Source organism: Pan troglodytes, chromosome 10, assembly GCF_028858775.2.
Source record: "Pan troglodytes isolate AG18354 chromosome 10, NHGRI_mPanTro3-v2.0_pri, whole genome shotgun sequence".
NCBI classification, from domain to species: Eukaryota; Metazoa; Chordata; class Mammalia; order Primates; family Hominidae; genus Pan; species Pan troglodytes.
This window is the reverse complement of record NC_072408.2, coordinates 70,348,000-70,362,362: the sequence shown is the minus strand read 5'-3', so window position 1 is coordinate 70,362,362 and position 14,363 is coordinate 70,348,000. Positions and strand designations below refer to the sequence as shown.

Here is a 14,363-nt window from a genome sequence, read left to right as displayed (position 1 = left end):
AAGGTGTTAAAAAATACAGACATCTTTATCAGACTAAGAAAGTGCGCTGTAACCTATCAAATGGTAAAGTGCATTAAATGCATTTCTAATTCAATCTAATTATATTTATTTAATTTCTCATATTAAAGCAACTCTCCCTTCCTGGGATAAACTGAATTGTGTCATGATTTATTATCATCTTCCAGATTGAGCCTGGTAACATTTTGTTTAGGATTTTTGTATTTGTGTCATGAATGCACTTCCATTTTCCTTTCTCATAATACCTTCAGATTATCCATTTAACTCAAAATGACTTAAGGAGTGTTCCCCCTTTTGTCATGCTCTAGAAGAATCTGTATTAAGTGTGAAATTATTTCTTTACCTCTGAATGAAAAACTAGCATATAAAGACTTATGGATCTAGAATTTTCTTTCTGGGAATATTTATAACCACTGATTTAATTTCTTAAATGATTATAGGACTATTCAGGTTTTCTACTTCTTCATGAAAACAGTTTAATTTTTTTCTGGCTATTTGTCTAATTCATCTAAGTTTTCTAATATATTGGCATATAAAGTTGCTCAAATAATGTCATTTATTGTTAAAGTCATGTCTCCCTTTTCATTCTTAATATTTATTATTTATGCCTTTTGTTCTTCTTGACATATCAGATAATTGTCAATTTTATCAGTTTTCAAAGAAATCTACTGTGACTTGTTCATTTATTTAATAAATACTGAGAGGCTAACATGTGCCTCTTATTTGAGATATAAAAGTAAACAAAAATCCTTGCACTTACAATTCAAATGTAAAGAGGAAGGCAAAAACAATATACTAAAATTTAAAATAAATTATACAATATTTTAAGGAGTGATAAGTGATATGGAAGAAAGTAGGGGGACTCCAGATGGCTGGTGTAGTTGTGAAAGGGACGAAATCACAATTTTAAATACAGTGGTTTGGATTGGCCTCATGGAGAAGGCGGCATTTAAGTGAAGACTTGAAGGATATGCGGTTACTGACTCACTCTATTCTGTGTTTTCTATTAATGTCCATATTTGTTCTTATTATTTCCTTTCTTCTCCTTCCTTCTATATTTGTTCTTATTATTTCCTTCCTTCTCCTTTGGGTTTTATTCTTTTTCTGAATTCTTGAGAAGGATACCTAGGATCATTAATTTTTAGCCTTTTTTCTTCTTCTAATATAAATATTTAGGTCTACATATTTCCCTCTAAGTATTGCTTTACATACATTCCACAAATTTTTAAGTATTTTCCTTAACAATAAGTTTAAAATATTTTCTAATTTCCATTATATTACTTCTTGACCCATTTTAGAATGTTTTAAAAATTCCAAGCATATTGTACCTTCCTGTTTGCTACTGAATTATTTTTACCTTCAATATAATATTCATTATGATACATTCTCTGAATTGTTTTCATGCACTGAACTTTGAGAATAGTTTTGTATCATAGTATACTAGCAATTTTGGGGGAAAATGTTTGCGTGCTTAGAATCCTCTACTTGTTTGGTGTGGTGTTCTAAATATGTTTAATTCATTAGATTTGTTTATCATGCTGCTCCAATCTTCTAAATCCTTACTGATTTTTTAAACACTATTCTATTAATTATTGAAAGAGAAAATCTTCCACTATGATTGTGGATGTGTCTATTTCTCCTTGTAGTTCCCTGAATTTGTGCATTGTATATTTCAAGGCTTTGTAAGTAGGTATACACAAATTTAAAATTAGATTTCCTTGGCTAATCAAGTCTTTATCATCATGCAAGGATGGTTCAACATACACAAATCAATAAATGTGATTTACCACATAAGCAGAATTAAAAACAAAAACCATATGATCATCCCAATAGACACAGAAAACCCTTTTGATAAAATCCAATATCCCTTCATGATTAAAAAAAAAACCCTCAAAAAACTAGGTATCAAATGAACATATCTCAAACTAGTAAGAACCATCTATGTATGACAAACCCACAGCCAACATCATACTGAATAGGCAAAAGCTGAAAGCATTCCCCCTAAGAACTGGAACATGAAAAGGGTGTCCACTCTCATCACTCCTATTCAATAGTACTGGAAATCCTAGCCATACCAATCAGTCAAGAGAAAGCAATAAAAGGCATCCAAATAGGAAAAGAGAAAGTCAAATTATCTTTGTTCACTGACAACATGATCCTATGCCTAGAAAACGGTAAAGATTCCTCCAAATACCTCCTGGACCTGATAAACAACTTCAGTAAAGTTTCAGGATACAACATGCAAAAACAAGTAGCATTTCTACACACCAACAACGTTTAAGCTGAGAAGCAAATCAAGAACTCAATCCCATTTACAACAGTCATGCACACAAAAATAAAATATCTAGAAATATATTTAACCAAGGAGGTGAAATATCTCTACAAAGAGAACTACCAAACACTGCTGAAAGAAATCACAGATGGCACAAACAAATGGAAAAATAATCCATGCTCACGGATTAGAAGAATCAGTATCACTAAAATGATCACACTGCCCAAAGCAATCTACAGATTCAATGCAATTTCTATCAAATTACCAACATTATTTTTCACAGAACTAGAAAAAACAATTCTAAAATGTATATGAAACCAAAAAAGAGCCCACATAGCCAAAGCAATCCTAAGCAAAAAGAAGAAAGCTGGAGCCATCACGTTACCAAACTTCAAACTATACTACAGGCTGTAGCAACCAAAATAACATGGTATTGGTATAAAAATAGATCAATGGAACACAATAGAGAACCCAGAAATAAAGCCATACACCTACAACCAACTGATCTTCAACAAAGTTAGCAAAAATAAACAAACAATGGGGAAAGGCCACTGGGTTCAATAAATGATGCTAGGAAAACTGGCTAGCCACTTGCAGAAGAATGAAACTGGACCCCTAACTCTTAACATATATAAAAATTAACTCAAGATGGATTAAAGACTTAAATATAAGACCTCAAACTATAATTTTTTTTTTCACTCCTGTCGCCCAGGCTGGAGTGTAGTGGTGCAATCTCGGCTCACTGCAACCTCTGCCTCCCGGGTTCAAGAGATTCTCCTGCTTCAGCCTCCTGAGTAGCTGGGATTACAGGCGCCTGCCACAACGATCGGCTAATTTTTTGTATTTTTAGTAGAGACGGGGTTTCGCCATGTTGGGCAGGCTGATCTCGAACTCCTGACCTCAGATGATCCGCCTGCCTTGGCCTCCCAAAGTGCTGGGACTATAGGCATGAGCCATCGTGCCCGGCCTATAATTTTTTTTAAGAGACAGAGTCTCGCTTTGTCATTCAGGAAAGAATGGGAGTGCAGTGGTGCAATCATAGCTTACTGTAATCTCAAACTCCTGGGCTCACGCAATTCTCCCACCTCATCCTCAGGAGTAGCTAGAATTACAGATGCATGCCACTGCATCTGGCTAATTTTTTATTTTCATTTTTTGCAGAGGTGGGGGTCTCACTATGTTTCCCAGGTTGGTCTTGAACTCCCGGCCTCAAGCAATCCTTCTGCTTCAGCCTCCCAAAGTGTTGGGATTACAGGTGTGCACTATTGCATCCAGCCAAGACCTCAAACTATAAAAACCCTAAAAGAAAACCAGGAAAAACTCTTCTGGGCATTGGCCTAGGCAAATAATTTATAACTAAGACCTTAAAAGCAATTGCAACAAAAACAAAAATTGATGAATGGGACTTAATTAAACTAAAGAGCTTCTGCATAGCAAAAGAAACAACACAGTCAACAGACAACCTACAAAATAGGAGAAAATATTTTCAAACTATGCATCTGACAAAGGACAAATACCCAGAATCGATAAGGAACTTAATAAGAAAAAAAAAAGCCCCATTAAAAAGTGGGGAAAGGACATGAACAGATACTTCTCAAAAGAGGACATATAAGTGGCAACACACATGAACAAATGCTCAAGATCACTAATCAGATAAATATCAATTAAAACCACAGTGAGATATCATCTCACACTAGTCAGAATGTCTACTATTAAAAAATAAAACAAAGAGACATGTTGGTGAGGATGCAGAGAAAAGGGAACTGTTGGTAGGAATGTAAATTAGTTCAACCCCTATTGAAAACAATATGAAGATTTATTAAAGAATTTAAAATAAACCTACCATTCAACCCAGCAATCCCACTACTGGGTATCTGCTGAAAAGAAAAGAAATTCTTTTTTTTTTTTTCAAAGAGACACCTGTAGGCTGGGCGCAGTGGCTCACGCCTGTAATTCCAGCACTTTGGGAGGCCGAGGCGGGCAGATCACCTGAGGTTGGGAGGTTGAGATCAGCCTGACCAACATGGAGAAACCCCATCTCTACTAAAAATACAACATTAGCCGGGCATGGTGGTACATGCCTGTAATCCCAGCTACTCGGGAGGCTGAGGCAGGAGAATCACTTGAACCTGGGGGGCGGAGGTTGCAGTGAGCCGAGATCGCACCATTGCACTCCAGCCTGGGCAACAAGAGTGAAACTTCATCTCAAAAAAAAAAAAAAAAGACATCTGTACTAGTATTTTATTGTAGTACTAGTCACAACAACAAAATCATGGAATCAACCTAATTAACCTAATCAACAGTGGATTGGATAAAGAAAATGTAGGGTGTGGTAGCACACACCTATAGTCCCAGCTACTCAGGCTGAGGTGGGAGGATCGCTTGAGCCTGGGAGGTCGAGGCTGCAGTGAGCTGTGATCGTGCCACAGCACTGCAGCCAGAGTGATAGAGTGAGACTGTCTACACACACACACACACACACACACACACACACACACACACACAAGCCAGATGTGGTGGCTCTCATGCCTGTAATCTCAGTGCTTTCGGAGGCCCTGGTAAGAGGATCACCTGAGCCCCAAAGTTTAAGACCAGCCTGGGCAACATAGAATGATCTCATCTCTTAAAAATATTTTTTTTAATTAGCTAGATGTGGTGGCACATGTCTGTGGTCCCAGCTACCTGAGAGGCTGAGGTGGGAGGATCACTTGAGCTCAGGAAGTCAAGCCCGCTGTAAGCCAAGATCATGCCACTGAACTTCAGCCCAGGAAATGAAGTGAAAAGAAGAAAGGAAAGAAAGGAATGAAAGGAAGGGAGGAAGGGAGTAAGGGAGGAAGGGAAGGAGAGAAGGAGAGAAAGAAAGGAAAGAAAGAAAGGAAGGAAAGAAGGAAAATGAGGTACATATACATCATAGCATACTACACAGCCATAAAAAGAATGAAATTATGTCCTTTGCAGCAACATGGATACAGTTGGAGGCCATTACCCTAAGTGAATTAAAGCAGAAACAGAAAATCAAATACTAAATGTTCTCACTTATAAGTACAATGGGTACACATGGTCATAAGGGTAGAAACAATAGACACTGGGGACTCTAAAAGAGGGGAGGGAGCGGGGACAAGGGTTGAAAAACTACGTATTGGGACTAACTTCACTATTTGAGCAATGGTTTCACCAGAAGCCAAAATCCCAGCATCATCCAATATCCCCATGTAACAAACCTGTACGTGGGTATATTGGGTAATGCTGGGATTTGGGCTTCTGCTGAAACCAATGCTCAAAACAAAACAAATAAACAAAAATCTTGATCACCACAAAATGTCCCTCTTTATTTCTAGAAGTGCTTTTTGTCTTAAAGTCTATTGTGTCTAATATTAATACAGCTATATAAGCTTTTGTTTTTCTAGTAATTTGTATAGTATGACTTTTTCCATCATTTCACTTCCAACTTTTCTGTATTTAAATTTTTTTTTTTAATTTTTTACTTTTTGTAGAGATGGGGTCTATGTTGTCCAGGCTGGTCTCAAACCCATGGACTCAAGCGATCCTTCTGCCTCAGTCTCCCAAATTGCTGGAATCTTTATTCTTAAGGTGGCTGTTTGTAAGAAGATTATTGTTGGATTTTATTCTTTATTATTGACGATCTTTCACTTTTAACAAGAGTAATAGATCCATTTATATTCCATGTATTTACTGATATATTTGGGCTTAAATATACTATCTTACTTTTGAGTGTTATTCTGTATTATTTCTTGGTAACTTTTCAACTGATTTTTTTTTTTATTATTCCACTATGTTCTCTCTACCAGTTGAGAAGTTATACACTGTGTAATTTTAATGGCTACTACAGAAAGTCAACAAATATGCCTTCTATATCCAGACCTGTATCCTCTTTCCCAAGGACTTTAGAATGTCTTAACTCAATTTGTCCTTCCCCTACCAAATTATGGATTAGTATTATCATGCATGTTTTTAACAATAGTTTTATTGAGATATAATTCACATTCCATGTAATTCACCCATATAAAGTGCACAATTTAATGGTTTTTAGTATATTCACAGAGTTGTGTAACCATCACCACAATCAATTTTAGAACATTTTTCATCACCCCGAAATAGAAATCTTATACTCATTAGTAGTTACTCTCCACTTCTTCCAAATACCTAGCTCATGGAAACTATGAATCTACTTTCTGTCTCTGTAGATTTGCCTCTTCTGGACACTTCATATAACTGTAATCATGTAAAATGTGGTCTTTTGTGACTGGCTTCTTCCATTTAGCATGCTTTCGAGGTTCATCCATGCTATATCATGCATCAGTACTTCCTTCTTATGCCCAAATAATATTCCAATGCATAGATATACCAAATTTTGTTTATTGATTAATCAACTGATGAACATCTGGGTTGTTTGTTGTCATGTATCTTAGTTTAATTACTGTTAAACCCACATGTTTTTTACTATGGTTTTTGTTTTATACAGTACAGACATAATCTGTTTTGCAGGTGGCAAACTCAGTTTTGGTTTGTAAGAAAATGTTTTCCACCTTTATTTTTGAAAACTTATTTTAGCTGGTACAGAATTCTAAGTTGGCAGCTATTTTCTTTCAGCACATTGAAGACATCATTCCACTGTCTGGCTTTCATTTTTGCTATGAAGACCAAAGCTCAAGTTCTGCCCAGCTCTGCAAATACCCTCATGATAAAAATTGCTTTGGACTGGGCATGGTGACTCATGCCTGCAATTCCAGCACTTTGGGAGGTCAAAGCAGAATTGCTTGAGCCCAGGAGTTTGAGACCACCCTGGACAACACAGTGGGATCCCATCTCTATTAAAAAAGAAAAAGAAAAAGAAATTGCCAGGCATGGTAGCACATGGTTGTAGTCTCAGGAGGCTGAGGTGGGAGGATCACTTGAGCCTGGGAGGTTGAGGCTACAGTTAGCTGTAATTACACCACTGTACTCCAGCCTGGGTGACACAGCAAGATCCTGTCTCTAAAATAAAATAAAATAAACAAAAAACAAAAACAGTTGTAGTGCTTCCATTACTTCTTTGGTTTATGTCTTCACTCAGGTTTTTTCCTGATAATTTCTTCCTGTATTATCGCCTCTTAAATGTTTTTAAGATGATAGCTTTGATCTATCTGTATACATTGTAGTGAGCACTATTTATTGTTTTTAGCAGAAATGGCAGTCCCAAAAATCTTAAGCCTCAAATTAATGAAATCAGAAAGATCAAAATATTATTTCTGGTAATTTTTTTATCATATCACTTTCACCAAAATCTTAAAGCTGCAGATTTAGCTCATTTGAAGTATAAAAAATGTCTACCATTTACCTAATTGGCAAAACTGTTTTCGAACTTAAACTAAATGGCCATATTAGACTTACTTTCTATCAGACAGTCTGACTTCATTTTTTGGTACAAATAAATATGTTGATATGCATGTTCATGGCAACCTATCTCATTTTTGATTATAAGCCAGATGTAAATTGATTTAATTCCCTCATATATTGTTTTTAAAAGATGCAATTTTAATGTCCTGAACTCAATACCATTTATATTTTAGTGTCAGCACTGAATGTTCCATGAAAACCAGGACTCACTCTTGGGCCACTGAAGCCTATTTGTGATGACAGTGTTCCTAAATGAAAATAGAATTTAAAGTACAGACTATAGCAATAAGCACCCCCCTTTTGCCCATTCATTACAGTCCCATTCCTGGGGGTAGTTGAGCATGATTTCAATCAAATAAAATACAATCAATTCAAATAAAGTATTAAAAGTTTTGTAAAATCTCTTCACAGTTGTATTCCTAAACAGTAATTTGAACATCAAATTTGTATTAATAATGCCATTTTCTTCACTGGAAGAAAAGTCATAAATTATTAACTGAGACTAACTGGAATCATCTATATATTCATCAATTTGTAAGGCAATTCTTCTCATAGTCTAATCACTGTTTTCTGTATTTCATGTATTCTGTGAAGTACAGTGGTTTCTGATAAAAATATATTAATATAAATGTAGTGATGGGTTTTTTAATAGTACATCAGGTATCATAACCTTTTCTATAGTCTTACGCAATTTTCTAACTTTTGCAATGAACAATATTAATTTAAATTACGTGAAGTTTCAAAAGGCAACTTTGAAATCTGCGTAAAAATATTACACTCACATTTTTACTAATACACTAATCTTTCTTCATTAAAAAATTAATTACATTATCTTTGTAGTCTGGTACCAAAACATTATTATCAAATGATAGTACCAAAAAAATCTCTCACAATGTAACTTGATACACTCTTTGGTACCATAATTTGATAATAATCTCATGGGCAATGTAACTAATCAAAAATGATCACCACTTCACACTACCATATGTATAAATTCACAATATCTCAATACTTCTAATGACACATTTCACCACTTCCAAAAAGACAGGTAAGGCAGACAAAAACAGGAAGTCCTTAGTGTCTGATGTTAGCTTTGCCAACATCAATGTTTCGAATTGTCTAAAGGTTTCACATCCCAGTCCCAAGGGCAAAGAATCACAGAATGGGAGTAGATAACAGATAAGCTTTACTTTGTAAGAAGGGTGATTGTGACAGAGGAGGATGCAATGGTAAAAAGGCAGGGTTTTTTTTTAATGTATGACTACATTTTCTCAGGAAAAGGTAAATATGGAAGTCAATCATCTGAAGATTGATTTCCATAAGACTGTGTCCTTGTATCCTTAGAAAACCTTTGTACACCTGTCAGAGTATCATTTACTTCTCAGTTTGAAGACTTCTAACCTACACTGCTGTAATGGATTCCTAAAGGGTACCCCTACTTTTACCCTTGTGTCCCCCTACAGTGAATTTTCCACATGGCAATCAAAGTGATCCTTTAAAAATGTAAATCAGATCATGCCACTTTTCTGTTTACAACTTTCCCAGGCTGCCCATCACACTCACAATAAAACCCAAATACTTTACCATGGCTTACTTGGCCATGAACTACAAACCGGCTCCTGATTAACCACGGTCTCCATGTCGTGTTTTTATCTTTCACTTTCTACCTCACTGTCTGTTCTAACCACACTGGCATTTCACCAAGGTCATTCTAAACTATGTCTGTTTCTCCTGCTTAATATACTCATTCCCCCAGGTAATTACTAACCTACTCCCTTGCTTCATCCAGGTCTCTTCTTAAATTTTACTTCCTTAATCATATTATATGAAATAGCATCATCATTAGCCCTACCCCACATTTTTTCATGACCTCTTAGTTTCTATGTATTAAAAGCTACCTGAAATTATATTATTTATATTCCTGTCTCACTTCCCACCCTCAAGTTGAATGTAAGCTTCATGAAGGCAGGAACTTGGTCTTGCTGCTGTTCACTTAATGCCTTGAACACTGCTAAATCAATGAAATAAATATTCTTCCATGTTTGCAAGAACTTATATATAAGGATCTTCATTCCTGCCTTGATTGTGATAGCAAAAAATAGGGCCAACATAAAAATCATGTAGCATACTTTCAATGAGATATGATGCAGCCATGAAAAAGAGTGAGGTAATTTCAATAAGCCAAAACAAAAAGGTCCCCAAGGTATACTTACTCCATTGAACCTAAGATGTCATCAGATGTAAGATGTATTTATTATGTCCCAAAAAAGGAAATAATGCCTAAGATGGCAGTTAAAGGCGATACCTGTATAAAACTGGATATAGGGAAAGACAAACAATCCCACAACACAGTAATGCAGAGCAAAAAAAAAGAAGGCTTGCATATCTCAACTCTGACACTGGTAGAAGGAAGAAAAAAAATTCCTGAGAATTTAAACCACAAGCCGGTTCATGTGGATTTGCAGTCTGACTCATACCATTGGTGTGGTCCAAAACCCTCAAGCATAGAATTTAAGTAGTACCAGACTGGTAATAAGCCCAACTGACAGATAGAAGCAAACATCTTCTGTTGAAGAAGTGGATGTCAATCCAGGACTACAATGATTATAAGACACATCTCAATTTCAGTAATGTTAAAATGTAAAAAGATGAGTATCCTATAATTAATAAAATATTGTTAAGTGAAAAATAGAAGGTGCAGAATGCTCCCATAGGCAGGGAGAAAAGGGGTCTCTGTGTGTGTACATATGTGCGCCCTTTAATGTTTAGACAATTTATGAAAAGATGTACAGTGGTTCTAGGAAGGCAGATCAAATGTCTTGGGTGGAAGAAAAGTTTCAATTTTTTAATGCTATTTTAATTTTGTACCATGTGTGTTTATTAATTTTCCCTTAAGAAAACTTTAAAAAACCAGAAAGTATAAAATATATCCTTCAATGTTTTCCTACCTACACTGTAAATTCCCTTTACAGAACACCTCATCTCCAAACTGCAATATTTAAAAGTGAAATAATTAAAAAGTAAGTGATTTCTTTACTTGAACCTGGGAGGCGAAGGTTGCAGTAAGCCAAGATTGTGCCACTGCACTCCCACCTTGGCAACAGAGCAAGACTCTGTCTCAAAAAAAAAAAAAAAAAAAAAAAAAAAAGTAAGCGATTTCTTCTCTGGGTTTGGTTTCAAATTTCATAGGAAGAATTTCACCATTCTTTCAGAGAAACAATACTATCAACGTAATAGCCCACCTATGTATATCATGAAGTACCAAGGTAATTTAAAACAATGAGTTTTCGGATTTAAAATGATGCCTCTAAGATTTCATAGTCTAAAGCACAAAATGAATGTCCACACAAATCAATGAATGATTACAGAGACACACAGGCCCTCCAGAATGCTTGAATGCTTCCAGAGCCTTCATAAATTTTGTTCAGTTATATCCACAATTTCTAAAAGAATATCAGGTTGGTCATGGGTCCAAGTGACTGACAGAAGCAAACAAAGAAGGCACGCAATGGTATTTCTTGAAGAAATGTTTAACTGTATAAATACTGAATACACTGTATATAAACATTTCCTGGAAAGAGCCCAAGTGTTTTTAAAGGTGGTAGATTAAATGGGGTTTCGCATATTCATTCAACAAATATTGAATGAATTTCTACTATGTGCCAGGCACTGTGCTAAACATTACGGATGTAAAAATATGACACGCTCCTGACCATGAAAAGCTCACCATTATAAATAATTACAATAAAATGATAAAGGGTTATAATTGAGGTATGCACGAATGCATGTGCTATGAAAACACAGAGTATAAGCCGGGCGCAGTGACTCATGCCTGTAATCCTAGCACTCTGGGAGGCTGAGGCCGGCAGATCACTTGAGGTCAAGAGTTCAAGACCAGCCTGGCCAACAAAGTGAAACCCTGTCTCTACCAAAAAATACAAAAATTAGCCAGGCATGGTGGTGCGTGCCTGTAATCCCAGCTAATCAAGAGGCTGAGGTGGGAGAATTGCTTGAACCCGGAAGGTGGAAGCTGCAGTAAGCCAAGACCATGCCACTGCACTCCAGCCTGGGTGACAGAGTGAGACCCTGTCTCTAAAATACAAAACAAAACAAAACCAAGAAAATACAGAGTATAATTGATCTGTAACAGAGAACAATGGGAAAATTTACAGAGAAGTGACATTTGAGATATGCCTTAAAGCAGGCATTCCAGACCCAAATCCCGGTTGGGACCAAGCAGGTAAATAAACTAAGAGGTTTGGTTATGGTTAAGACTATGGCAAATCAAAGATTTTATGCATTCCTAAAAGGGGTAGCTGTTATTCAGCCCAGCCAATTGTTGCCTTACAGGACTATTTAGGCCCAATGTTATCAGGTTTCCAATTTCTTAAGAATAGATGGAAATCAGATTGTTGCATAAAAATAGGTTGGCAACTGATTTAAAAAAAAAAAAAAACACTTCTAAGGTCAAACAAAATATGTCTGTAGGGTAAATTTGGACTGCCAGCCAATGGATTATAAACTCTAATTTAAAGTATAAATCTACAAAGTAAAGAGAGAAAAAGGCATTCTGGAAAAAGGCATATAGAATGGTACATTGTTTATTGAACTCAAATTTCTAAACAGTACAAAAAAAACCACCAAGTATGTGTTACCATGCAACCCATTTAAAGTTGTATTACCTTAGATTTCACTTTAAAGCCATAGCACATTTTATAATTAAAATTTTATATATGTATCTAGAGTGAAGAAAAAGGGGTTCCTAATCCAACATTTTCTAGAGCAGAATTAACAAAAAGCCCCAAATCTAGACATAAGTAAAAATTAAAAGCTATTTTTAAGAGTATTTGTGAAATTAGAACTCTCTTATGTCAAATTTGAAATGCGTCCTACTGTTGTAAAGGATTATTCCATGATTTAAACTGCATTAATGTCTAAAAAGTAAGCTTAGTAAACTCTACAAACTAAAACTATAAAAATATTTTATAATTCTGTAAATATTCTGTTCATACACTGTAAGTGATTATACAACTATCTATTTTGAAAAAAATTCTACATACCTTTTTTGCTTTGGGACCCTAAAAGTTGGAAAACAAAAGAATTGATCAATTTTAAAGACAATTCTGATACAAAAGTATCATGATTATGTAAGATGTTAAAATTAGAAGAAGCTTGGTAAAGGGCATAAGGGAACTCTCTGTACCATCTTTGTAACTTTCCTTGCAAATCTAAAATTATCCCAAAATAAAATGCTTTTTTAAAAAGAGTTCAGACAAAACTACAAATAAGTATAGAAAAACTAAGTTCACCTACTGAACCATTTTTTTGTACGTAGATTTTACACTGTTTCTTAGGACAATCAATGATCCATGTTTAATGAAATGCCCTGTTACTAAACAGAGTACTAGTCAAGAAGGCACTAGTTTAAAGGGTTCAAAGGACAATAAATCATTGACCAATTATTGGCACTAATGTCAAATTTGCAAGTGTGGGAATGATCTCATAAAGAAATAACCTTTCCGTAAAGTTAGATTGATGATTTTTATAGAAAGGGAATCAGTTATTTAAAGCACGCAAAGTAGCCTCACACGGTGGCTCACTCCTGTAATAGCACTCGCGGAGGCCAAGGCGGGAGGATCACCTGAACCCAAGAGTTCAAGATCAGCCGGGGCAACACAGGAAGACCCCGTCTCTGCAAAAAATTTTAAAAATTAGCCAAGCACATGCGTGTGGTCCCAGCTACTTGGGAGGCTGAGGTGGGAAGATCACTTGAGCCCAGGAGGTCAAGGCTGCAGCGAGCCATGACACTCAGCCTGGGCAGCCAAGCGAGACCGCATTTCCAAAAAATGAATAAATAAATAAAACAGGCGGCTGGGTGTGGTGGCTCACACCTGTAATCCCAGCACTTTGGGCGGCTGAGGAAGGTGGATCACGGGGTCAGGAGATGGAGGCCATCCTGGCTAACACGGTGAAACCCCGTCTCTACTAAAAATACAGAAAATTGGCCGGGCATGGTGGCATGTGTCTGTAGTCCCAGCTACTTGGGAGGCTGAGGCAGGAGAGTCCCTTGAACCTGGGAGGCGGAGCTGCAGTAAGCCAACATCGCACCACTGCACTCCAGCCTGGGTGACAGAGCAAGACTCAAAAAATAAACAAATAAATAAATAAATAAAGCAGGCAAAGCTATGATAAAATGAAGATTCTATTCAGCAATGTGTTTTAAGGCAGATCTATTCTTTTCTGGAAATTATTTTGGAAAGCACAGGATTTCAAAAAAGACTCACAGTTACAATAATATCACTTATACTTTCCTGATTAGGCTCATGTGTTTATCAGATTTCTGGTAAGGAATTTATAGGAGATCATGTGAACATAAGACACTTTACATATTTGAAGAGTTATACATGGGAAATATTAGTTCAACCCATAAGATTATACTGTGTAAAACTGAAGTTTAACACATATCAGTAGATTCCATCTTCTTGAAGAGTGCATATATTACACTAATTCACTCAGCAGATATTAATTAATGATTTACACACAAGGCAATCTGAGGCACTGGAGATAGAAAAGTAGAGACTTTGCTGCCATATAATTTTTACAAATAGATTCTATTTTTATCATAGCTTCTATCAATTAATAGTTAACATACTTCCATCGTGAAATACGTACTAAA

At 36.0% G+C, this 14,363-nt stretch overlaps 1 protein-coding gene across 32 annotated transcripts in view; it reads right to left on the bottom strand.

Annotated features, from left to right (window-relative positions):
* The window catches only part of DNAI7 (dynein axonemal intermediate chain 7), a 92,619-nt gene that overhangs the window by 72,596 nt on the left and 5,660 nt on the right, over positions 1 to 14,363 (bottom strand). For 5 of the 32 annotated variants that reach the window (XM_063785811.1, XM_063785817.1, XM_063785827.1 and 2 more), the window contains exon 2: positions 5,776 to 5,885. The exons of 22 other annotated variants lie outside the window; for them this stretch is intronic. Coding sequence is in view for 3 of the 10 variants with exons in the window: in XM_016923778.4 (XP_016779267.1) it covers positions 12,748 to 12,765 (18 nt within the window). In the remaining 7 variants the exon portion in view is untranslated. Of the gene's footprint in view, positions 1 to 5,775; positions 5,886 to 9,900; positions 10,003 to 12,747; positions 12,766 to 14,363 lie in introns of those variants that run through there. 5 more of the 32 variants (XM_016923778.4, XM_016923776.4, XM_009425717.5 and 2 more) reach the window with 3 other exon arrangements.